Source organism: Fistularia commersonii, chromosome 31, assembly GCF_037954325.1.
Source record: "Fistularia commersonii isolate RoL2024-O1a breed Wild chromosome 31, RoL_Fcom_v1.0, whole genome shotgun sequence".
Classification (NCBI taxonomy): Eukaryota; Metazoa; Chordata; class Actinopteri; order Syngnathiformes; family Fistulariidae; genus Fistularia; species Fistularia commersonii.
This window is the reverse complement of record NC_141314.1, coordinates 7909879-7936742: the sequence shown is the minus strand read 5'-3', so window position 1 is coordinate 7936742 and position 26864 is coordinate 7909879. Positions and strand designations below refer to the sequence as shown.

At 45.3% G+C, this 26864-nt stretch overlaps 1 protein-coding gene across 2 annotated transcripts in view; it reads left to right on the top strand.

Moving 5' to 3' along the window:
- The window catches only part of nlgn3a (neuroligin 3a), a 114966-nt gene that overhangs the window by 54947 nt on the left and 33155 nt on the right, over positions 1–26864 (top strand). For both annotated transcript variants that reach the window (XM_086139215.1, XM_086139216.1), the window contains one exon: positions 19207–19392. In XM_086139215.1, the coding sequence (XP_085995341.1) occupies positions 19207–19392 (186 nt within the window). The remainder of the gene's footprint in view (positions 1–19206; positions 19393–26864) is intronic.

The window sequence follows — 26864 nt, the reverse complement described above, 5'->3', positions numbered from 1 at the left end:
AAAACACAAAAATGATGGAGGAAAAAAAAAAACAGGAAAAATTGATTTAATAACCAGAAAAGCCACCATTAGCCTTGTGAACATTATACCTCCTCTTCTACATGCTACCAATCCATTTTCCAATAAATTCTAGTGGCAAATTTTCCCAAGTGACAAGATTTTCTCTTTTAACTCAACAATAATTTTTAGGGTGCCATTCCATCAATTCTTTTTTTAATATTCATTTTTAATATTAATTTGTTGTGTATTTTTTAGAGGAACAGTTGATTACATGGACATATTTTTATAATTTACCTATTTACCTCCTTTACACTAAAACAAAGGAAAAATTTAGACTTAGTGTTACTTCTAGGTAATGATTTTACCAGTCCGGCCCCCTCCACATCAAATTAAGCCGTATGTGGCCCCAAGACCAAAATGAGTTTGACACCCCTGCTGTAATCTATACCACTTATCCTGCACTCAGGGTTGCACTCTGCAGACCAGGGCCACATATAGAGCCGCACCAGACCAGAAACAACCATCCACGTTTGTCATTCGCAGGTATGTAAGGGATTTGTAATGTATAAATTATTTTTATGATTAAACAATAAAACCGGGCATCTCCTTGCTGTGAGGTGGATGTGCTAACCACTGCGCCGCCATGCCGCTCACAGTGATCTGATTATTTTTCTTCAAATAATGTGTGCAGCTGCTCTGTTGATTTGTTTTGACAAGTTTCTACTTTTGGATTCATTAGCGACGACCCGTTACCCACTTAACCGATCCGGTTCTTAAAAATGCATCAAAAGACATGCGAACAAATGACGTCGTGTCCCCCGTCCAGGTCAAGAAGACGTAAGGACACACTGTTAGCATTTAGTCAACCCTTATTGCACACCGTCCCCATGATATTATTCATGAATGTCTTTTACCCTTAACCTACTCCCATTACAGTTTTATCAGCGCTATTTTCAACATCATCGAGAAATGCGGCTTGCCTTCATTCAACCTCGCTCCACTGTGTGTCAAGTCAGCAGGCTCTAACAAAAAGTAATCCACCGCCTTTACTGATGGGCTGTGATATAGCTCTCATCGTTTCAGTGCCGCAGTGACGGCTGCCGAAAGTGGCAAGCGAGCGTTTGACGCACCACTCCTGCTCCGTCAACTGTTCAGTTTCAAAAGAGTACTTTTAAAAAGAATCCCTTCAAATTATGCCCTGCTAACCATGACATGATGTGGCTGGTGTTCTTTCCACCTCCTGTGACTTTGGCTCTGCCCTAGGAAATGAATAAATAACTTCATAAAAATGTTGAAGAAAGGACCGAAGGGGTGGTGACGATTTTAACGACTGCATCCGCCGCTATAATGGATGCAGTACAATAACTTTACAGGTTTGCATTTTAAAGAATTTGGGGCCCATCTTGCCTCGCAGACATTTCCAAGGGCTTTTCCGGAGGAGTCTCGAATACCAACTTTGAGCTACATCACACACCTTAGTTGTTTATACGGTTGGCATTCATTGTCTTGTCAAGGCTCAAACTGCCCGTAAACATGAATTTTATCAGAGGAATACAAAGCGGTTTTGTCTTTGGCAGTTTCCCACTCTGAGAACACTACAGAAGGCGGCGCGCGCCGATTATCGAGAGAGAAAAATTGCAAATTCATGTTTTGTTTTCCTTTTTTTTTTTTTTTTTTTTTTTTTTTTTTCTCATTCACCACGTCTAAATCAATTGAACAAACCAGCATGATATTTGATGGCCTTTGAGCTCCAATTATTAGAACAATATTATGGCTGGGGTAAGTCAGGGGGAACTCCAGCTGAATTCCAAGAGTGTTTGATAGCTAATCGTGTTGCTGTTATCCTTCTGGGACTGGCGAAGGGCATGCAGCTCAATCACTCAATTCTCAACAATTAGCTTCTGACATGTCCCCTAGAAAACGGATAGCGTGGACTCTAGTGGATAATATTTTCCAAATTATAGAGATTATCATTCCAAAGGCCCGGGCTACATTGCCAAAGAGGTTGTGGCTCTGTTTTCAAATTACATTTGCCCACGATAAGATCAGATAAGTACCTACCAATTCTTAATCTTTAAACTATTTTATTGGCTTTTCGTCAGCATCGGCATGGATCTCATCTTAAGTACCAGCCCTCCTCCGAGCTTGTTTGTTCCCCCGAGTCCCAAACTATTAGCGCCACATTTTAAAGGTTTTAAAAGGCACAGACCTTATCACTTTCAATTAGATATGTTTTATGGTGTAACTCGATGAGCTTGTGGGTGTAGGATTACATCCCTTCCGCCGTACTGTAATTTAACATGCGCCCCCGCCCACGCGCGCACAAACACACTCCGTCCCTCGCTTTTTTCCGCGCCTCCTTCGCTGTGGATCCGGCACACGGTGACCTTGGACCACAGGTGACCTTGCAGCATCACCACAGTCTGGTATTATTAGATTGTCTAGTCAGGAGAAGGTTTGAAAAAGTAGAGGCAGTCCATCTCGCCTTTGTTTGGTCTATGATACACAGGGGGCCAGTGTTCAAGGGGAGAGGGTAAACAAAGAGAGCCTTTTGAGGGTGTTTGACTTTTATATGTGTGGGTGCAAGAATGTGTTTGTGCACAAGCGCTTGTATCTGTTCGGCTTCATAAAACATGACTAGCAGACAAATGTGGAGGTGGCATTTGGATGTGTCTGCTCCAGGGAGAGCTCCCATGCCTGAGGGTATCATCACATTCAATCAGGCTTTCCTGTGTATCCTGATTGGCTACGTTCTGGGTTCTGATTGTGGAGAGATCGTAGCTTTGCGGAGGAAGCCCCAGAGGCCATTTAGAACAATTAGAAATATGTGTTTCTGGGTCACTGGAGCACACTTTCAGGTCTGGAAGTATGTTTTCTCATTTTCTCAAAGTGGAGCAAAGAAAAAGGTCTTTTTTTGGGGGGTTTGGGGGTTTCACGCTGTGCGACGGGGGTGCGCGAGTCGCCTCTTTCGAACCGCTTTATATTTGCGACAATGCCATATTTTTAGGCTTTTACTTGCTCTCCCGGAGTCGGTTGTCCTTAAGTCAACAGCAATCTGTACCGCAAACAGAAAACCGAAAGTACAAATGCTCGAGCAGTAAATCGGCTACAAGTGAACTAAGTCTAATGTAAACATGGCGGCAACTACACATATGCATAGTGGAGTGTGTGCAGATGCAAGACACATAGCCACTCAGATAAACCTCCGTAAATAAATGATAAAATCAGAAATATGGTTTCTGCAGAAAGCACGATACATATTGCATAGTAATTGAATCCATTGTCCCCGCATGACTCCTGTGTTGCTGTCATTGAAACCAAGGAGCCACGGGCTCTCTAACTCTCTCCTAGGCAGCTTATCTGGTGCTAAATGTAACCATAAACGAGTTAACAATGCTTGACAGGAATTAAACTGAATATGGATTCCCGAGTGGCAGAAACTCAATGTCACAGATTATATTAGCTGAACTACAAAAAGTGGCAGATCCCAAAACTGACTGTACGCTGCCTATCATACATTTTCCTTACGTCCCGCGTGGCCGTGCAACACTTTGACCGTAATGTCAGAATAACGAGATCTAGCATTGCAAAGTTTTTTTTTTGTTATTTGTTTTTTTCAAACCAAGAACACGCCTCATGTGATCTGTCAACATATATCCAGCTCGTGAGATGATAGGATACCGCCAGGACGACTCCAACGGTGCTTGCGATCAGCGGATCCGCTCTCTACGCGTGTGAGAGGACGGGGTATTCTGAAGTCTAAGTGGAATCATGGTTGAATGAGAAGAGATCGCATCTGAATCGATACTTCTGGGGGCTGCCTTGCACCGGTCTAGCCCGGTTATCCACCCCCTTTTATTGCAGACAATTATGTAACAGCTCTAATGATGATTTGGTGGCATAATGGCATGCTCTTCTCACGATAACATTTCTTTTTTATTCGAGAAGATAAAATTCTAAATGTGTTGTTATTCACACTGTGTTTATTTTTAAATGATTGCGCTTCCAGCCACGGGGTGAAAATAAACACGGCAGTTTCCATGGGGTAAAATATTTCATGTTATAAAAGAGGCGAGGGACAACCTTTTCCAGCTTGAAAGGCAACACGTTTTCGCGTGTCTGTGTCTGTGTCCGGTGCCGTTTACTGGTTTCACCGCGGCGCTAATTCCCATTACCCTCTATGTGGCGAAAGGCTAAATTAGCCTCATCTGGAGCCAATTTGGCTGAATTAAGCAGCTTAGAAAGGTCATGCTTACATTTAATTTTGACTTAATAGACAGTGCAGTAAGAATGCTTTTCTGTGTTTGCCCACATTACCAGCAGACACTTTTAAACTTGATATGACTCAGTGCGTGGTCATTATCCCAGATCCCCGTGGTCCAAATGTTTTATATGTGACTGAAGCCAAAAAAAAAAAAAAAAAAGTATACATAATGACGATTCCAGGAAGCCATATCTATTCGGCAGTTTAACAAATGAGGTCTCAAATCCAGTTTATGTTTGGCCACCGTGCCACCTTATTCAGCTAAATAATGAATGAATTGCACAGGTAATTATAAATACTGCTCAGATGTGGGACTAATGCTGCCTCTCCATGTGTTAATAGAGCAGGAGTCTGCCACTCAGAGCTACTCCCCAATGTCAATCCAGTGGAGGGAATCAAGAATTGCAGGCGGGTTGATAAGGCTCGGCTCGAGATCTTAATTTGGTGCAAGCCTGCCACTTTTGCACAGACAGCTAAAGCTGGGAAAAAAAAAAAAAAAAAGACGCCGCAGACTCCAGAACGACATGGTGACCGAACCTTGTGACAGGAAAAGCTGTTAACCACCTGTTTCCAAAATGCGGGTGCCATTGCAAAGCAGTTAAGTCTTATACGGGATAAAACATTATCATCTGGAAATGTCTGAATCGCGCCACAGAGATAATTAATAGACGTTGAAGGACATTATCCGAAGCACAGCCGGAGAGCGGATGCTCAAGTAAAGCGACAGATATTGGGTAATTGAAGAGCTGTAATTTGATCATCACAACCGACAATATTTTTGTTATACACCTGTTTGCCGTTCGCCGTGTTTCTATCGTCGAGCCCGAGGGCAAAACAGAGCATCGACTGGGGATAAATGTCCCGCTAATAAGATTCGCGATTCCTCCTTTCATCAAACCACGCCCGTTTTCCTTCGATTATCGTCGATTATCCCGGCCGGGCCTCTAATCCGCTCATTTAACTGCTTCTGACAGCTCCAGACTTAACAAGTGTGTCAGCCCGGAGACGGTGGGCGAAGCCAGTGAAGTCTGAGGCCTGGCCGGGGAGCGGTGACATTGGTCTCGATGACCCAGAACCACCGCCGAGCAATCTGTATAATGAGCGGTTCTCCCTCCGACCGGCATGACTTGTCATCCCGTTCGTACGTCATAGCTCAATACATCCGTCCTCACTTTAGCCGGCCCTCTCAACCGCGAGGAAACAGGATAAGCACTGAACTCTATATTCAATGAAATACACGATCGCGCCGCTTTGACGACGGTATTCGCAGTTCCGGCGGAACTGGAGAACGCAGCGGCGATGTATTTATTTATAAAACGCCTTCACAATTCCCTCATCGCGATTGGTGACGATTCGTTTTGTTCTCTGCAGCCGCGTTGTTGTTTTACACGACGTTTACGCTATGTCGGTCCAAAAGTACGAGCGCGTGCCCCGGATAAGCCCAAAGCCCAAAGGCCCGTGCAGCCGCAGTCGCGACATACAAACTCATTAGCGTCCGCTAGCAATGGAAGCAAAGGAAACTCAATTAAGGGAGGAGATCCGGTGGGGATTGTATCAAATTAGGTGACTGACAAGCCAAATACTGTGGAGCATATAGCATTTTCCATCTGACGACAGTTCTTTTTAAAGCAAAGTACGCCGGTGCTGATAGAGAGGTGGAAGGGTAACACTGGCGGGCCAGGAGGGGTCCAGTGTGAGCACGGTGACAATTTCTTCCAACAATGTCCCATTTTGCTTTGTCAGCAAGCTCTTTAAGGCAGGGTTGTCGTATTTAATCAAATTACCTGCAAGAGCTGCTCCTTCTTTTATTAATTTATTGAGGGAGTTAGGGGAGTCGGGGGCCGGCGAGGGCGCGTAGATGAGCTCCTTTGGGACGAGTGTGTTTGTGCTCTTTGAAACGTGAACCGCAGAGAGCTGACTTAACGGGACCTGACAGGGGCAAACGCCCTCGCGCTCGACCGAGAGAGGACCGGTCTTCGCTCCGGCCTCGTTAGGGAAATGGCGAGAAGAGGCATCGCGCTCTGACAAAAGGTTCAGGTGATGATGTTGTTTTGTTTGTTTGTTTTTTTTTTAAAGAAAAGGATAATGAACCACTGCTGGCATCTCAAGTCTCAGAAGTTGTTTTGTTAAGTTAGGGTCTGACTATGACTATACGGAAGAACTCCGATCCACTTGTGTATTTCCGCAACGGAGGAGGAGGAGGAGGAGGAGGAGGGTTAATTTGTATTGCAGATGAACCGTGTTTCACTTGGTGTTTACTCACATATGTCTTGGGTTAAAGCCCTAATTGAATTGTCCATCAAAGCTGATTTTGTCAATGAAGATAAAATGCAAGCAATTAACAAACTGTGGCATCGAGGGCAGCGGAATTAACAAGGCCGAATGCGGCTCCTCTCTCCCTCCCGTCTCGCTCTGCGCTTTCGGACTTCGGGCTCGCAGGTGTACAGTACGTCTGGCCGGCCTATAGGGCGCATGGAACAAAGCTACGGTGACATTTTATCTGACGGTAGCTCCTGTGGGGCCTGAGACATGCTGCCGAACTGTCAGGCAGATTTCAGCCCTATGAGGAGATGGAAGAAAGCCAAACAAACAGAGTCCTGGCGCAATCTCCCATCGCCGAGCAGCGAAGACGAGCACAGAGAGACGTCCCTCGGGATCACAGGAGGCCGAGATGAAACAGAAAGCGAGATCTAACCTTTTTGTTGTTGTTGCTGTTGGAGCCTAGTTCTTTAGTGCTGCTAGATTAAAAGGAGGAGTGATGAAGTGAAATGAAAAAAAAAAAAAAAAAAAAAGGAATCACTTCAGCTGTTCATCGAGACCCCTACTGGAAACAAGTTCAATAACACTTGAAAGGCAAGAAAAGTAAAGAAAATAATAGCATCCTGTTTTCGGACACGGGCACAAGTGTTTTTTGTACGGGGCACGGCCTTTGTGTTCCACCCTACGATACATGAGAGGCACTATTGTAACAATGTTATGGTAATTATTAGTACACTCTTCTGGAAGGTATTCATCCATTTTTCATACCCCAGTGTTCTGAAGCAGAAATATATCAACAACAAAGGGATACGTGAAGGCGGGCGAGCCGAGGGAAGTTACGAGGCAGAAGCTAATACCTTCTGCGCTTTTACAAACCTCGCGTTTTGACGAAAGTAGCGAAATCGAGGAAGCAAATTCTCCCCTGTTGTTGAGCATCGTTCACGAACCAAATTGCCGTTCCGTAGAAATGTCTTATCCATGTTTCGCATTAATGTCGGAGCACCAACATGCATCGCCTCCAGCTATCCGATTTTTTAATTTATTTTTTTTATGAATGATCTAAAACCAATACGAATATATTGAAAGCATGTAGATGCACGCGGCGTATCTCAACATGCTAATATGTACCGTGACCCACATGCGTGAGAGTTTTCACAGAGAGTTCCGTTTGATTGTTAAAAAAAAAAAAAATCCCATTTGACAGAAGGCTCTCTGCTTTGACACACAATTATCTCTTACATCTCTGATTGTAAATCTTACCCTTCAGCTATTACTCTGTAATACAGAGCCCAAGTACTTTGTTCTTTTTCTCCCGCCTTGGATTTTTGAGGAACCTTTAAAGTGGCTTTTATATGTAAAATGAAAATTGTGAAAAAGGGTCTAATTAAAGCGGTGGCATCCCCTCCCCCACCCACCCACACACACACACACACACTGACACACACACACACACACACACGCCCCTCTATTGGGTTGGTATTAACCTCGTGGTGCTTTCGCAGACAGATGAAGAGATACCATCCACTGATGTTCAGATGGAGCCCCGGGAGGACGTGATTAAATCCCTAACTTAGTGCTACAATGTGCGGCGTGTAGCCTAGTTCAGCCTCAAATAGCCCGGCCTGCCCGAGCTTATACCGAGATGATCCTCCTCCTGGTATGAAGGAGCAGGGGGTCGCAAGAGAGACAGATATCAGTTAGGGAAGAAAGCGGGGAGAGGTGGAAAATGAGAAGGTGCAGATGGTCATTGAGAGGTACTCCAGCAAGGGCTTAAGATGAAAGTCCAAATCCTTGCGATGCTAAAGTTCACAGAAGACGGGCACAGGTTTGAAATGAGGTTTACAGCCTCTGGTTAGTTACATCAGACCTTTGAAAACAGGGCTTAGCACTTCCTTTATAGGTAGCAGACACTTTAAAAATCAGTTCTGGCTCAGTTATTTGGCGGTGTCAGGCTTTTAAGAACCAGGGTATAAACAGCTAGATTGGAGATTAGACCTTTTATTTCGAAACCCGGTATGTCAGGACTGTTGATCACATCTGGTGCAATTTTTTTTTTTTTTTTTTTACCTTTTTCCTCATCAGAGAGTAAATTCATGCTATTACAATTGGCCCAAACGACTGCACACATTGCCATCATTCCGGCACTTCATCAAATTGATATTGTGGGAAAACACATAGGCAGTGCCCAGTCTTTAGTTCGTAAACACAGCCGCACTCTGCCAGTTCCCACTGGCTAGTGTGCTGGCTGTAGATGTACTCAGTGCACTTGGCAGATAATGTGAATGGTAATGAGTGACTGGCTGATGGGATTGAAAGCAAAATTGCTGTCACAATTTAGTTAGATTAATTAAAGTAGCCACACTCTATTCTTACAGATCAGCGCATCTTGTTAGCGAGGCGTGCTATGGGTTCGGGCTCCGGGGAGGTTGAGTTTGAAGCCAGCGTGCGTGTGCCCGTGAGCGTGCAACCTGCAGATTGTGAGTCCGGCGTGTGTTGCTCTGCGAGGAGAAACTAATTGAAATGAGAGGCGATGTGCACGTCTCGGCCAACATGGCCGAACCATTTATCAGGGTGACATCACCGCACTCACACCCCATCCATCTCCGCCCGACGCCACAGAACTATGCTCCTCTTGGTGATTAATATCCATACCTCCCTCGCTGCACTGCATACACTCACCCACCCCGAGCACTTCCACGGCGAGCCCCGCATGCAGTCACAAACAGTCAAGCGCCCTCTTACAGTACGCTGCCGTAACCCCCCCCCCCCCAAAGCCCCCTCGCCCCACATTACTTATATACAAGGCAGCTCCGCGCTCACCCATATTCACAGCTATTGCACCCCATTAACTACTCCGTGCGCAGGCGGCTCAAGTCCAGCGGTCAAACAGTCACACACATAAACCGAACTCTTTTCTAAACACCAAATTCTCTCTGTTTTTGTTGGGTTTTTTTTTTGTTGTTTTTTTGTTGTTTTTTTTTATTTCTGATTCTTCCGCTCCAGTTTTTATGAAATGCTGGGTCAGGTAAGATTTTGACTAGCGTCGTTTGTCATATCAGAGGAAAAGTTAAAAATAAAAACGACTTTTGATGTTTCTTTTATGCACGTATTAGCTCACAATGACCCACTTTGTACGCCATGCGAGATTTTTCTTTTTTATTCCTCCGCTGTGTAACAAAACAAAATTGATAGGTGTGAAAGTGAAAACGGGTGATGAATATGTTCTTTGTAGACCAGACCTGGGCAATTTACGGCTTTTTAATCGGCCTGCCAAACAATTTTCTTTGAATATTTTCAATCGATATTGAATTTAGAAACTACCTTGTTTTTTCCTTTTGTTGAATTTTGAATGGATGGTTACATACAAAAATAATGTCAGTACATTTATGATCATTGATGGTTTTAAAGTTGAAATAGAATGCCAAAACATTTAGATATTTAAATGCAATTTTCATTTTGTTCAATTTACATGATACCCAATTGGCCCGCACGTAAAGATTAAATGAGAAACGTGGCCCGCCAGCCAAAATAATTGCCCCTGTTATAGACTGAAGTCATTTTAGAAATGTAAAAACTTTATTTAAGCACGCCAGTGTTGACTGCATTTAATATGGCCATGGATGTTTAGTGCAGCATTTAGGCTACACAAATCACACTGTTGTGCTTATAAAGAGGCAACTCCTGGTCCTTGGAACAGAAAGACAGATTTGTTAGTCAGATCGGTCCGCTAATGGTCTTCATTAGCGAAAGGGAAAACAAGAACAAACAGTGAAGAAAAAAATAATATCTTAATAAGGCCTGTCATTTTGATAATACTGTGCACAGACAGAAACAATTGGCGATGCCATTTTTTATTGTTTGTTTGTTTTTTTTTAATATATTTAGAGTGGACCCTCGCTACTTTGCAGATTTGAACTTTTTAGAGGGGATGAAATAGCCATATTCTAGCATAAGAAGGAAAACAAAAACAGTCAAAAATATAGTAAAATTAAACTAAAATTCATTTTACAAAATAAATAAAATACAAAATCTCCTTTGCTTTGCATCGCAAACTCTCGCTCCTACCACGCAAGATCTCTTACGGAAAGAGATTGGCCAAGTAGATCCGTACTCTGCATGCTATTGGCCGACTGAACATGTTGTTCCATTCCTCATGTTGATTGGTTCATGGAGAGAAGCAGCTGATCCCCTTGCGCCCAGCATACATGTCCTGTTCCACTTTGGTGCCGTTCACGTAAGCATGAATACTGTCCACTTTGTGCTATTTAGTTTGTGAAAGTGTCTATTTTTTTTGTGATACCCAGCGCTCAATGATGCCCAGTATCTACGCAAATATGATTTTTAATTTACTCATTTACTGTACGTTACCATTATCCAAAAGTATTTAGTGTGCCGTATGAGAGTCGATGGTGGCTTGATCACATTTTGCAGGGGGTTCGTAAAGAGTCGGGCGAGGGTTAATATATCCCTGAATGCCATCCAAATGATCACATCTCTACTTCTTGGATAGGGTACAGTGTATATGTTTATTTTACTGATCCCATTTAGTTTGTGGCACGGTCGTCTGTAAGTTGCCGTATTTTAGTTGTAGCCTGGGCATCTATCCATGTATCGATGGCGCGGCCGCGGCGGCCTAAGTGAGTCGACCCAGATGTCACTGGATCTGGCCTCACAATCAAGCTCTTCCTGGGGGACTCGCCGGAGTTTCCCGGCTAGACAAGACAGATAAAAATTCCAGCGCGTAGTCTGCGTCGACAGGGGACCCTCTTACCCATTTGGACGTGCCAAGAACACCTCCGAGGCACTCGGGAGACATCCTTATCAGATGCTCCAACCACCTCCGCTGACTCTTTCTGTGCAGAAGAAAACAACAGCAGCCCCCCTATCTCTTAGCGTGAAGCCCGGCCACTTAGATTTCCACTTGTATCTGCAACCTCATTCTGTCATCCACTGCCCGTCACATGTGGTCATAGTGAGATTCCTGGACCGCTATCATGGCTTGACAGTACGCAAAGCAATACTGTAGTGCTGGAAAGCAAGCTGTTTGTGTAGTTTTCTCGATCGTACAATTTTGCCTACAGTGTTATATTATAATCCATTACCTAGAAATATAGCTTTCTATATTAATGGAAAACCAGGATTTATAAGTATACCTTGTAAATCCCTTTTAATAGAATCGTGCTATATAATAAACATAACTAATCTCATATTCCCCTTGTGTTTCAAAATGTAACAAAATACAGCAGCTCGCTATCCATGCAGATGTGATGTTTCCTTGTTACGACACAAAAATCAACTTATTGATATGAGACTGAGTTGAAATCAGAACTCGTCGCCAGAACGAGTCCTGTTCTAAACCTCTGGAAAACAGCTCATCGCTTTCACAGCTAACATTTTGGACGTCGTACAAAAGAACTAGAAGAACACGTGGAGCAGATACTCGTGGTACTTGAACATGTAGAGCAGAGGATTGAGCTTTGAATGCGCTTCAAATGTTGACCTTTATTTCTCCACTATACCTCCACTTTACTCACTCCGTTGATACGCCGTGATATACAACGTTATCGTAACATCACAGTGCCGCCCGCGAGCCGACTGGTGCTAGAATTTCTCACCAGGCTCTTTCAAGCTGCCCTCAAATTACATCACCCCGAATTGATGTAATTTTTTCCGATGCCGTGATACAGGCCGTAACGCGATACTGAACATCAGGCTTCGCCGTTTGTTGCAAGCGAAAGATCTCGACTATAAGAGCAGTTTAAAGAAATCAGAAGTAAAATGTTTGTCAAAGAGGAACTGAAGAACTGCCTGACCTCACGGTTTTAACTCTTGAGCGCCGTGTCTCTGTGTGGGCGCGTGTGAACCGCCCCCACACCAGCTGTGAGATGTCGAATTCTTTCTTTTTTATTTAATTCAAAAGCATTTTGCTGTGTTTGGCAAACTGGTGTCCATACTATTTGTTCAAAGGAGACATGCTGAAGGATATAAATAAGAAAGAAGGTGAGCGGAGGAGAAAGGACAAGGAAAAGGCGAGGGAAAAAAAAAAAAAAAAGAAACCGAGGCCAAGTAAGACAGGAAACGGAGTAGGAAACTAACTGGCGAGGGACGGCAAGCAGAGAAACCAAAAAAAAAAAAAGGCCGGCAAAACTGATAACTGACAAGGGCTATTGCTGATACGTGATTGATTGAGTGGCATTCAGATGCCAAGGGTCATACATATGGAAGCTGCTCATTTACAGTTTCTGCCAGGGCTGCTGTTCATCAGGGCCCGTCAGTCGTGACGCCCGACCACCGGGACACATCGACCAATCCAATCAAACAGCCCCCGAGTCACATGCAGAAAGACCAACAGCTGCCGCCGTGCGCCGTCGGCGTCCTCACTTACGGTATCTTCTCTTCATTCCCGTCTACTTGTCTGCCTGGAGGACATCCGGGGTTTTGTACCTCGATTATTGCGTCCGAAGAGTTTCCGTGTCACGTTTCGTTTTCGATTCAGGCGCCTTCGTCTGTTTACAGCAGGAAGAAAGCTAAATACGACGACGGATTATCTCCACGCCGCATCGTTCTGGGATATTACCTTTCAATCATTTTGCAAGTGTGTTATTTTATTTAAGGTCGTCTGGTTGGCGGCGCGGCGGTTTGCACTTCAGCCCCGACACGACCCTGAGTGCGGGACAAGCGGCGTCGATAATAGATGAAGAAAACGTCGTCACTTTCAGGTTACTTTGTTCCGCGGCAGTTTCGTGTCCTCTTTAATTCTTTATCTGTGATGGCGCCGATTCGATGAAGGGGCTCCTGCATTATTTTAACTCGCTCATTTTTTCGTGGGATCATTTCGTCCAAAGTCGCTGTGACAATCAAAATGTACGGTTTTTATGTTTTTCGTCTAGTCTTTCGTCAGAGATGAGAGTGCAGTGTTGAGTAAATGGCCTTTTTTTTTTTTTTTTTTTGTTGAGCCTGCCAGAAAGAGGCTTTCTTGTATTTGCCTCTCTCTTCCTCTCTTCCTCTCTCTCGCTGCCTGTCCCTCTAACATATTCTGAGATCAAACCGCTCTCAAACATTGGTTTTTGGCGTCGAGCTGTAAACGGGAACGTGGGGGGGGGGGCCCGATCCAACGGACGTCACCTTGGCCGGGGCCCACGTCTCTCTTCTGCCCGCTTACTATTTATTTTATCATCTCGGCGGAGAACTTACGGGGGCCAAAAATGAGAGGATGAAAAATCTTGTGTGAATGACTCTCTGTGTGAAAGATGGACCGAAGGGTCGGTCCCTCGCTCATCGCGAGCCGGACACACAGGCCCTTTATTCGGCTGTGCAGAGGGTGGCCCCTTCCCTCCTCTGCTTCTCATCCACACCCCAGAGGCTCCTATTCAGCCCGAGCCTAGCTGGGGGGGAAGTTGGAGCTCTTTTGTAGTGAGGGATTCTTAGGGGAGGCTGTCAAGGCTGTGACTGTGTGGGCCTTTATTTCCCCAGAGAGGAGAAGTGGGAGAATAGATAGAAGGAGAGGGCAAGAGGGAGATGGGGAGGCGGGAGGGTGGGGGGGGGGTTAGAACCGAAAGGGAGTTTGGACACAGATGGCCTTGTTAGCCATCGCCCTCAAAGGAGGAGAGCATGAGTGGGAGAGAAAAAAATAAAACACGGAAAATGCAAAGTAAAAGTGAGAATGAATCCAGCAGGAAGTCCTCCGTTACGTCACCGCCGTCACTCCCAACCCCCTCCTCCTCCTCCTCCTCCTCCGCTCCTCCCTATCCGTTTCCTCCATCTGTCCCTGTGTCAGCTCGCTCTTCGGCTCAATAACACGCTTTCGCCCTCCTCCTTACCCGTCTTACCCGCCCCCCTCTCGCCCCGCGCTCTTATTTTACGCGCATTCCATTATCTAGGAGATCAGGCTAAGAGAGATGTCTTGGGTCGGAGTGATCATTATCATCGCCTCTTTCCGCTCCACCGTGAGCTACGGCCCTCCGTAGGAAACGGGCATTTAAATCATAATCGATAGCGCAATATCAATGCCGAGATGTACGGCGAAAGGAGAGGCCGCCGGAGGAAACAGAGACGTTCGGTTTTGAACGTGACAGCGACACGCGTTTATCGAAAGGAGGCCAGCCGAGCCGCAAATCACCGCGATTGGCGTCGCGCTCGGTACGCAGACCGGGAGAGGTGCCGAGGCGGAGCTGTAATATCCCGGTCCGGGAACATAGCGGCCGCTGCTCATGCGTCGCTCCCGGCACGCCGGCCGGAGCCGCGACGCCACGGAGAGGGGACAGCGTCACGCTCTATACATTCACCGGCCCTCCGGTTATGTTAAAGTGACAAGGGCGGCCAGGTTCCTCGCAGGCGGAGCCGCGCTATATAAACACGGTGTTTTGTCCGACAAGGACGATGCAAGGTGACAGGTGTGACCTGGCCTGGCTGCAACCGGTCACCGAAACAGGGGACGGATCTACCACCGGGCTCCGTCTACCGAGGAGAAAATGTTTTTTCCGCACGCCGGTTGGACGCCACAAGCTCAGTTTATATCACGTCAAAGCAGAGGAGCGCTGATTAATGATCCGAAAAACATTCGAGACAAGTTGTTAGGTAGAGAGCGAAGAAAAAAATAAAAAGCAATGCATCCCGTTTGTTTGCAGTGAATAAAGAAAACCAAAATGTTATATCCAAGCCGGCTGACACCGGCGAGAGGGAGGTCACATTTCATATTTGTTTCAGCCATTTTTTTTAATGATCTGAAAAGCTATTTGTCGATATGACCTTTTGCAAGCGATGCATATATATCCCGCTTTCTCAGCAGACCTTATAAAACGAAATGTAGGACGAGGTGTGCACGATTCCTGATTCTCCCAGGTCCGTCCCCGCATCAAAACAAGATCTTATTAATTGAGCTGCTTGTAGTGAAAACACTGAACGCCATTTGTTCACAACATGATATACGCGCACCGCACACGACACTGCTGTTCAGTCTGTCGACATAAGGCTCAGACTCAGCGTCTGTTATTAAGCGTGCCATGTTTTAATCTACAGTTTGTTACAGAACTCTCAACAGGCGAGATTCATTAAGTCGAAAAATAAATTAAATTAGCATGAAAACACTTTTCTTTTAAATCACCAGATCTACTTTCATTATTTGCGATTTAATGAGTATTGTATGTTTGCTGAATTAACTTGACCGGGGCTGTAATGATATATACTGTGTGTGCCCGAGTTAATTTGTCAGATCATTTAAAAGACAATTTGAGAATTGAAGTACATTAAGAAGGCTAACAAAGATGGATGTTATGTGATTATATTCCATTATTGAATAGTTATAGTAAACCTGCGCCGGCAGTTTATTGAAATAAAGTCTCTGTCCAACGTTGGAGGCGCACAGTCTGATGCATAAGAAATCTGACCAAATGGTTGAGAGGAACTGAGCCTCAGCCCAGAATTCAAGGTCTTGTGTAGGTGTGAGCTGTGAAAACTGCGCATCACGGCGAATGTGCAGCCAAAGCCCACGCCGTGCTGATCAGACGGATATCGTCTGCTGGATCTGGAAATCTATAACCTATTTCCCGGGCCGGGGTGGGGGGGTGGGGGTATCGGGAAGCTCTGAAATTTTTATGACTTTTGAAGCGAATTAAAAGAGGAGGTAAAAAAAAAAAAAAAAAAAAACGCCTGCTTTTGCCCCTTTATTGATCAAATTGTGTAGTGGTATCCGTGGTTTTATTTACATGAAGGATGGAGACGATTAATGTATTGATGAGATTGATAGACCTAAAGAAATACTCTTGATACGGTACAAAAACACTTCCAGAGCAGAAATGTGAAGATAATGGACCGCGATAAATGTAACAAATAGAAAAAGCAGCACAAAAAAAAAAAAAAAAAACAATTACAATGCTATCTTAATTGCTTTCCAAAGAAAATTCCTTCTGTCACCTTTCCAATTAAAATATAACCACCAGCTATATTAGATATATTTTTAAATGGTGCCTGCAGCCTGCCGCGTTGTCTAAGATGTAGGAATCCACCTCTACATTTTAATGACCGGCTTTATTTATAGATGCATAGGAATAATGGCTAAACAAAGAGGCCTGGCTGAATAGAGCGAATCCAGTTTGCTGCAAATACATTTCTGATGAAACGGCCGGTTCATGGTTGGAGGGATTTTTTTTTTTTTTTTTTTTTCCGCGCAACAGTCGCACATAATCATTCGGAGTTCTCTCCCTCCTCCTCCCTCAACCCATCTCTGTTCCTTTGCCTGTCTCTTTCACTCCCTCTCTCTGCATGTGCCATACTGCTTCCTCGGGGATGCGTCTGAAGGAGACCATCTGTTGATCCATTTGTCTGCTGCTCTGCTTCCTGTGCTGCCCCCTCTCCCTATCGATGATCAGCCTTGGCCTTTCCCCCGCTCACCCTCTCTGTTGCCAACAGGCATGCAGGGCAAGGCAGGTGTGCTTTTTGGGGACGGGACAGCAGACAGCAGCTCGTGCTCTCTCTAGTATTAGATTCACTCGGAGGAAAGAAAAGGGGGTTAGAAAGGCATTTTTGTATTTTATGTATATATCTATTGAATTTAATTTGCCAAAATATGATATTTTATAAAAATATAATATGTATATATAAAGTATACACACACACACACACACACACACACACATATATGTATTTAATTCAATTTAATGAAATATAATATTTTATAAAAAAGATAGTATATATATATATATATATATATATATGTAAATTGCATATGCATACATATATGTATACAATGCTTAAAACATATATATATTTAATTGAATTTCATAAAATAAAATATTTCATAAAAATATTTCATATATATACATATATATGTGTATATATATATACACACACACACATATATGTATATGTATGTGTGTGTATTTATACATATATATATACACATATGCTCAAAAAAAATAACAGGAGCACTAAAATAACAGATCCTAGAAATGAATGAATGACTTTACATTGTTGAATGTGCTGACGACAAAATTATACCAAAATGATCAGTGGAAATCAAATGCATGAACCCTTGGAGGTCTGGATTTGGAGTCACACTAAAAATGAAAGTGGAAAAACGCACGACAGGCTGATCCAACTATGATGTAATGTCCTTAAAACAAGTCGAAATCAGTGTTGCTTCCTAAGTGGACTCTTCGATTTGATCGTGGTTCGATCCTGCCTGGCGTTTGCATGTCCTCCACGTGTGTGCGTGGGTTTCCTCCAGTTTCCTCCCACGGTACAAAATCGTGCAAGACGAGACCCAATTAATCGTCCGAACGTGATTGAGGGGCCGAGCGGTTGCGCGCCCTTAAACGATATTTAAATGGTTCTCTGTCTCTATTTGATGCTTGAATGGGAGGATGAACGGTCGTATGTCCCTGTTTACGGCCCTGATGGTCCAGGCTGAACCCCGCCTCCCACCCTGTGGAAGCTGGGATAGGCTCCAGCGCGTCACAACCCTGACAAGCGGTATAGATAATGAATGAATCAACCAGAAAAGCCCATCGCAACCGTTTTCTAATCTGCGTCTACCTAAATTCTGCATTCTTTTGCTGACCGGGGTCGAAAAACAAGCTGATTCTATCTGTTTTTCCTTTCTTTGCTGATATCAAAACTATTCTTTCTTACCCTGCGGACTTAAATACAGAGTACTCATCATTACATGGAGGCATGAACCATGAAATAGATGTTAGAAACAATCCCGAGAAAAGCTGAAGGGTCGTCACTGGAGGCCCGTAAGCGTCCCTCCCGCAGACGGACGCGGCGCTCGCGAAATGTTTCGCGGCGTCGCCGCCGAAGAGATAAACGGGGGAGGTCCTGGCGTCCACGCGTGTCTCCAAGCTGTCGCCTCACATGCACGTTCAAGGTTTTGATGGACACCGAATCTACCGTGGAGACTTCAGGGAGCGCCACTCTTTGATCCTCTCCCTTGACTCTTGATTACCCATCATACAGCTGAGCTCGCGCCCGAGAGGGCAGCGGAGAGAGGTTGCCGTGTTAACACGAGCTCTGATATACCCAAGAAAGACTTACTGTCCGACTCGTCACGCGGCAGATTACGCACACACACACACACACACACACACAGATGGGGTTGGGAGATGGATTTCACCTGTTTTTCAACGTTCCGGCTTAAAGAGCCCGGCGCCATTGAGCGCGGGCGAGGTTTTAAAGAACGTCAAGAAAAATATTAATTCCGTTCGGATGTGTGATGAGGGTTTAATCCACAGTCGGAGCTTCGGATGTATTGTATTTTTTTTTTTTCCCTTTTTTTTCCCTTTTTTTTCCTTTCTCCCTTTTTGGAATTTTCATAAATCCATACGGTTTCATCAGGACCGCTCGATATATCAGGTGATGGTGTCCACCCAGGGAGGCGCGCTATCGATTTCCCATAAGGTGTGGATGACATGTGGTCACACGCGCTCCCTATTTTACCAACAAGCTTGTCATCTAATAAGTCATGATTTCTCCGCTGCTGTCATCTGTTGTGACACTTCCTGTAATATTCTGGGCTGGTTGTTCATTGTGGGTAAGACCATATGGCAGACACACACGAGTGTACATGTGACATCCCCGGGAGCACGCAAGGTGCGGAGTGTAGATTTTTTTTTTCCCCCCGTAAATTGATACGGCTTATTTATTAACTCCATGTATTTCCCGTCTGTTAAACCGCTCCCTTTCAGGTTTCCTCAGCACCGGCGACCAGGCAGCCAAAGGGAATTACGGCCTCCTGGACCAGATTCAGGCCCTGAGGTGGATCAGCGAGAACATCGGCTTCTTCGGAGGAGACTCCAATCGCATCACCGTCTTCGGTTCCGGAATCGGCGCCTCCTGCGTCAGCCTGCTAACCTTGTCCCATCACTCGGAAGGTACAGTACCAGAGGGGAGGAGCTTGCGTTTACAGCTGTGACGTTCATGTCAACCCGAGCGCCGGCTGCTCGATATTAGAAAGCGGTGCTGCGGGAAGCGAGTTATTGAATAATGTATTCTCCTCTACTGTAAGCATGGCGAATGTTTTCAGGAGCAGGTGTTTGCATTTAAATGATGCTGATGTTCACCGGGGAAATTGAAACTTCACAGCAGATTTCAAACCACATATTGGTGTCACATCGCCATACCCTGCCGCCTTCCACATATCCCCCACATGCGCCTTTCTACTGATTGTCAGAAGTGAACATGAAGGTGCAGTGTTTCTTTTTCATGCTGTTTGTTTTGCTGTGTGTGTGTGTGTGTGTGTGTGTGTGTGTGTGTGTGTGTGTGTGTGTGTGTGTGCGCTGTAAGCAGACTGAAAGCGAGAATGAGCCGTCGAGTTGCAGCCACAGTTCCGTTCCTCTAATAATTTTAGTTGTTTTTCTTAAAAGCGCCTTTAAGATGAGTTATCGCGCACAACTTAACCTGGACGTGGCCAATTAAAAGCGAGCGCTAGTTCTTATTCGTTCGTTCGTGCCGCGTGTCACCGCTTTGAGCGCCGTCCATGAATGTCACTGCCAGCTGCTGCCAGCGGAGCCAAGTTGACTGCATCATCCTAAACCTGGAATTCTTACAGTCAGTCACTTCCTCATCCATTTAAAATTTGGCTTCTCAGGCATTCATCTTTTTTTTTTTTTTTTTTTTGTATCGTCATTATTATGTTTTTGCGGTGCTATAATATTCCAAATGAGAAATCTTACCATTCAGAAATACACTTGTAAACAAGCCATAAACACGGTGCTTAAGACACACATGGCTGGAGATGCGAGGCAGGCCCTTTATTCAACATTAGAAGGCGGTGGGTTGCATTGAAGAAATTCCCCTTTCTTTATCGGGCTGTTGATCTCGGATTTACTTTGGTCTGGTAATCATAAGGTGATACAGTTACAAACATCCAGCCAAAAGACGCGCTTATTCCATCAATTTGAATTTGTGCAATTTGTCCTCTTTCAACAACTTTTTCAACATAACCAGACTTTTCTTCTTCTGCTCCCATTGCAGAATGTTTGTATCCTCAAATTTGCATTCGAGTATTAATAATTGCCTTGTATTCATCTGATGAATGACGGCTGCTTTTGGATTGATTTTTTTTTTTTTTTTTTTCCTTACCATAAATGCCCTTTTTTGGTATTCCTACTCCATAATCCCACGCTCCATGTAGCATGTTATTATATTGCCAGTGAAACCATCTCCTCTGCCTCCTGGTAAATGGAATATTACGAAGTCTGTTTTCTTCTTTTTTTTTTCCCCCGGAATAGAAATATGTGCCCCCCTGATGTGATAAAAAAAAAGAGCCAGTGAAAATTCAAAAGACTGGGGAAACATGAAACAGGAAGTCTCTTCTCTGGCAGGACTGTTGCTGTGAATGTTACCAATTGCAATTAGATTTCACAGATTCCCTCTCAGAGTGCAGATTATTGTAATTACAGAAAGTTTAGCACTGGAGAGGGTCGAGGGATGTGATAGGAAATGCAAAAAGAGAAATATCCAGTCGCGCCTGCGTGCACAAACCCCCCCCTTTTTTCGGTAGAATATTCTGTTCCTAAAACAACACAGTAAACAAGAAATGGATCATAGTGTCTGGATCCCCGTAGCGGGGAAAATCGAGGTAAAAATCTATAATCAAATGAATTATACACTGGCATGAACACTCCTGCTTTCAGGTGGCCTCTAGTAATGGATTTGCCAACTGATTTTCTATCCGTGTTACCTGACTGTTGCTTCTGTGGAAGAGCGTCTTATATTGAGTTTCCTGCTCTGCACTTTGATGGAAATTAAGTCGGGAACCGAAAACAACGCGTCGTCGTTCCCCGCGATCTCCAGATATAAAACGTTTTATTGTTATTATTAGTGGTAGTAGTATTAGTATTATTATTAGTAGTATTATTATTATCATAACTGTTGCAGAGGCTTCCTGGGAAATGGACAACGTAGCGCCGTTATATTGAATTCGGTGTGTTCAACCTCGCAGATTAGAACAGGGAGGATACGATAACGCGCGCGCAAGCATTTCCGTGCACCCGCCGCTAAGATGTAGGATAACGAGGCCCGGGTCAGATAGACAGGTAAATTGGCAAAGACGTGCGGTTCTCCACCTCCCCCGGTGTGTCGGCGTATTTAATGACAGAATGCCCGTTCTTATTGTCCGTAGTCTGTCATCACTGCCTGAATTGTATAGACTTTCCATCTGACTGAGATTTCTTTTATGCTCGTTGGTGACAGAGTGACAACTTACTTGAGATGCGCCTCCTGAAGCCTATTTAATAAACTGGATCCTCCTATATCATCCGAGCCCTGCGGTCACTCTTTGATTGCCTGCTCCTCTGGCCTGGCCTTGGTGGCGTCTCCACGTAGGTGTGCCAAGGGCTCCAGTCAAAAGATACATCCATCAGAAGCCCTCCCTCTTCCCCGCCCCGCCGTCTGGGTCGTGTGAAGGCTGGCCCGGACATCCTCTCACGGGGGTTGATTTTTTTTTTTTTTTTTTCCGACCCCATCCCCGCCGTTACCTCCGCCGTTTATTCATCTCTTCGCCGCGCCCATCTGTTCACAAACAGTAAGCGCGTGCGAGGGACATATAGTTTCCTTTCTCGCCATCTCCCGCTCCCTTGCCGGCAGCGTGCGCGGCACGGCGCGAGGAATAAGATGGTCGCCTTGTTTGCAATGTGGCCGGCAATCCAGGTGCACATCTGAGTAGTCGGAAGTAGGACGGTCATTAACCAGCCTTTTTCAGCGGGAGAGTGTTTTTGTCTAGCTTATTAAATGTTGCTAAACAGTCGAGATCCCGCAGAGGGAAATCTTCGTCCCCAGCCTTTTTTTTTTTCCTCCGTCCTCAAACAGAAAGGGACCGAAGAAGTTCAGCACCAAGGACATTAGCCAGTTTTACGTATTATCTCACATCGCACAGGCACTAATTGAACATGCAGATTTGGCTTTTCCCCCTATCTTCTAATAATCATTAGGATTAAAAAAAAAAAAGAGAGAAAGAGAGAGAGAGAGGGAGAAGTAAGAAGGCTCTTCCGCACACGAGCGGAATATTAAGAGCCTAATGATTCAGATTTTAACAAGAAACGTCTTAATGCATACCACGATACAGGATACAGCGGCATCTGTTTGCCTGAAAATCCTATTACTCGTAAGGCACACGATGTCTGCTCATGGAGCTCAGATGGAAAGGGTAGTTGTGGAGGCACTGAAGGTCACCGGTTTCTCTTTTCTCTCTCTCTCTCTCTCTCTCTCTCTCTGTTCCTGTAAGCAATCAGGATAAAAGCTCCACTTGTGAGGAAGTGCTCCCATTTTAATGGAACATCTTGGGCATTAAAGAAGGCTAGTGTGGAAGATCCTTCATGCCAATGTCAGCTTTCATTTTTATTAAGACTTCCAGGTTATTGAGGACCGTAAATGCGCATGTTAAATGCTCGTGTTTTATTACATCAGTGCAACGTGCGCCATGGGATTTTAATTCAAGACACCACCTCGCAAACAGCGAAAACCACGGGAGCTTGAGAGTATCCAGAGTGAAGCGTGACAGGCAGGTGCTCAGCGGTCAGCAAAAAGTATGAATGAATTCACAGGCGGTAAGAGGTGGCAAAGATAAGTCAAGGAGGAATGCGCGCCGCGGGGGCGCCGGATTTGATAAAAATGGATATGAGATATCGAGTTTAGCGAGGACAATTGTACATTTTTGTCACGAAGAAAACAGGGAGACCCCTATGATCCGCCACGGTCCGACAGCGGAGCGGCTTGAATCATGAAAAAATAAAAATTAAATCATCGTCGGGAATCTGATCGCACGTTATCTTAGGAATTATCTTGGGAATTAAAAGAATCAGCTTCAACGTATGCAACAGGTGTAACCATTGGATAATACTCAGGCGACACGCTAACGTGAACCAAAATAAACCGAATGGGTTTAGCTAATTATCAACACCGATTTTGAATACATAAATCAGCGAGGTAATACTTTCAATGTTGAAGTCTCTCTTTTTCACATGATACCTCCTTAATCACAGTGAGCCTGATTTAAAATGCACACTCCGTACGCACCTCCTGTGAAAAAAAAAAAACAACCTGCAAAAACTCTTCCACTAAGGCGTCAGCCGACAGACACGTCTGTTTGGTCGTGTTTAGCTTGCTTTATTTGTTTTCATATCCATGTTGAACACGCATCCATAATTTCACATTTGATTTCGTGCTCTGTATTCAACATATGGATTCGCGTTATACTTTCAGATTGTGACACGAATCCACCGTTCTGTATCGCAAAGATCCCCAAACCTCCGCTATTCATTTAGCAGGCGCACGAAGGCCCGCGGTTGTCCTTTGGAGGAACGAAAATATATGGCGGGCAGCCGATGTACCGGAATATCCGATGTGCTGAGCGTCAAGAGCTTGCATTCATTACTTTGTCTCCATCCCGGCACTTAGGGCTTATATAAATGCAGATCCAAATTATCCATTACTCCAGGACAGGTCAACAACTAATATGGTTGAAAGGTGCACAAGACTTGCTACACATCATTTCTTTGAATTTTCCACTGCGTCCGGCCGCTACCCTTGAACATAACCCGCGCGGGTTTCCTCTCTGAGATGAGACCCATGGGAGGTACTCCTTGCCGAATGGCCCACAGGCCCGAACGACCCCCCCTCTCGACATAATCTCCCCGCGCCCAGCTGTTACCGTACAGATCCGGCCATTTAATTCATCCAATCGTGACTTTCACTTGTGCGGACATCCTGCCGCAGCCATCGAGCCGCCGGAGTTTAAACATCAAACAAAGGCGCCTTACGCGAGCCGGTTTGTGAACCGGGCGAGATAGCCGCATCCCCGCATCCCCTGGATGTTACTCAAAGACGATGCCGCAGCCATTGTTGTGCAAATGCCTCGTGCTTGAGAAAAACCGGGGGACGATTGTCAAAGTTGAATAGACCTTATTTCTGAGCTGTCAAAGGCATTCAGCGCGTTGACAATATAAAGTTACCTGGGTGTTTGAGGCAACAGAACGCTTCCATCTCAAGGTTTGATTTGCCTGTTTGCTGAAGGGTGTCTTGTGTATCTCATGGTGTGAAAAAGGCCTGTGTGAGATGAGAGAATGGGGACATGCATTGTCAGGTGCCGTATTCTTCCATCTCGATTGACAAGAGCGATAATTAAACCAGTGGGAAGCCATCTCCGTGGAGCCAGAATGCTGGTATTTATTTACACTAACTTCCCGGCGTTGTGTTCCGCTACAGTGTATAGCGCAGTGATCCCCGTGCAGAGAACACAAATAGCCTTTTTAACGATAATATTTCGTAACATTGTGCGAGCAAATTGATTTTATTTTACAAAGCGTCGATATCTTCCCGCTTAAACTGTTTTCGGCTTTAATTAGATCTACGTGGCGTTTTCAGGTACCTTCTATTTCTTTCTTTTCATTTCAATCACTAATCACGCCGAAGAGGGAAAAAGAAGGGCGAAAAAAAGAAAACGCTTAAAATTCGGCATGACACTTTCGAGTAATGCGTGGAGGGAGGGCGTTATTAGGATAAAGATGACTCGGTTCGGGTCATTTTGCCAGTTCGGGATGACAGTCTGGAAAATAGTATCTAGGCGGGTTGTCCATCAGGGAGGAGGCAGCTTTGCCTATTCCAAGCCAGGAGAGAGCAGAGGAATGAAAATTTGACGGATGGTCTGAAAACAGCGGAGGCAGTTCCTCCAGGTAGCCCGGCCATCCGTCTGTCTGTACTTGCAGCAGGTACTTGTGCCTATAAAGCATGGAGTTATAGGTGTTAAACAGCCAAGCACCGGGTCAGAGAAAGAAGCAGGGGATAATTGAGTGCTTGAGTAAATCCATGCCTCCATCAACCCAGGTAGCAGCTCAGTGTTGCGTTGCGTTGCGTTGCGTGAAACCCGAAGATCTCCAAATGTACACATGGACATTGGCAGCTCGGGAGACATGTGGCGCGCCGGGGCTGTCTCAGCAATATTCTCCAAGACAACACAATGAGACCCATCTGGTGATGAATCGCAGAGATTACTTTTGGAATCCAATCCTGGCTGATGGACGAGTCGACCGCAAAGGGTGTCACGCGTTGATGACCCGAAGACTCCGGCGAGTCATTAGTTCATGTAGAGAGAGACTATCGACGAGTCGCTCTTGATAAATCACGGCGAGGAACACGTGACGCGCGGCGGCGGTTGCGGCCGCACCTCTGGGCCGGTGCCGCGTCCCTGCTTTCTTCGATCCCGTTAGCCTTTAGATCAATTAAACCAATGGCGGCATCATATTGCTCCCAGACAGTCTCGTCTGTTTCCTGTCTTGATTGGCGAAATGACTTGATGGGGCTTTCTCGCCGTCCGTCTGTCTGCCGTTTCTCCCGGCCTCAGACCGAGCACCTTCATCTCTAATGCATTTTCCCTGGCGCTTTTTTTTTTTTTTTGTCCTTGTTCTCAACAGCAGGTTCTTTCTTCTACCAGTCCCCACCCTCTCCTTCCCTTTCGTCTTCTCGCTTCTGTCTCTCTCACTCTCCCTCCCTGCCTGGGTCTTTCTCTCTCTGGCACCGGTGTAAAGCATCCATTATAGAGCGATGCATGGGTGTCTGTGTGAGTGGGAGAGAGGGACTTGGCAATCCTCCTGCCCCACCTGCAGAGGAAGCACTGACAGCTGAGCACTGGGGGCTCATTGCTCCCCCTCATCCTCCACCCATCTCCACATCTCTACTGACCTCCCTCCTCCTCTCACACCTTCTATTACTCACTCTTTTCATCTCACCCTCACTTTATTCCCTTCTGTTCCTAGCACACTGGCCTAATTTCTGGCCATCTCTCTCCCGCCTCCCTTTGCACGGCCGATGTTTCGCCATCGTTCCCTTTTTTTGCATAGTCAGGTCTCTTTTGTTTGGCACGCGGGTTTTTCATTGTCGTCCCCATCTGTTATTACGTAAGTATTTAGTCGTTAGATATTCCGAACGGAGCTTAACGTCGTTAAACTGACTTTTGCCTGCCAGACGTAGAAATACGCCTCAATCAACTCACCTTTGCCCGTAGTTTCGGACCTTCTGACGCCTCGCCTCCGCGCTCGGCCGGCCGGATCAGACCCTCGGGAAAGTGCGTCTGTTTATCTCTGCCGAAAGAAGAACGGCCCGCGCTTTCTAATGACAGATGGATGGACTGCGTAATGTGGCCACGAGAGTGTTTTTATATTCCCTGATATTTTTGTGCGCTACTTTTTTTAACTTAAAATATTTAGTACTTAACTACCTCTGCTGCACTGCCCACTTTCTGCTATGTGAGCTGAAACCGTCCCTACCGTGGGACCATTAATGGCACATCCTATTCTACTCCATGACGATGACGCGCCTCGCTGGAGAACGCAGCTCCGCTCCCTAATGC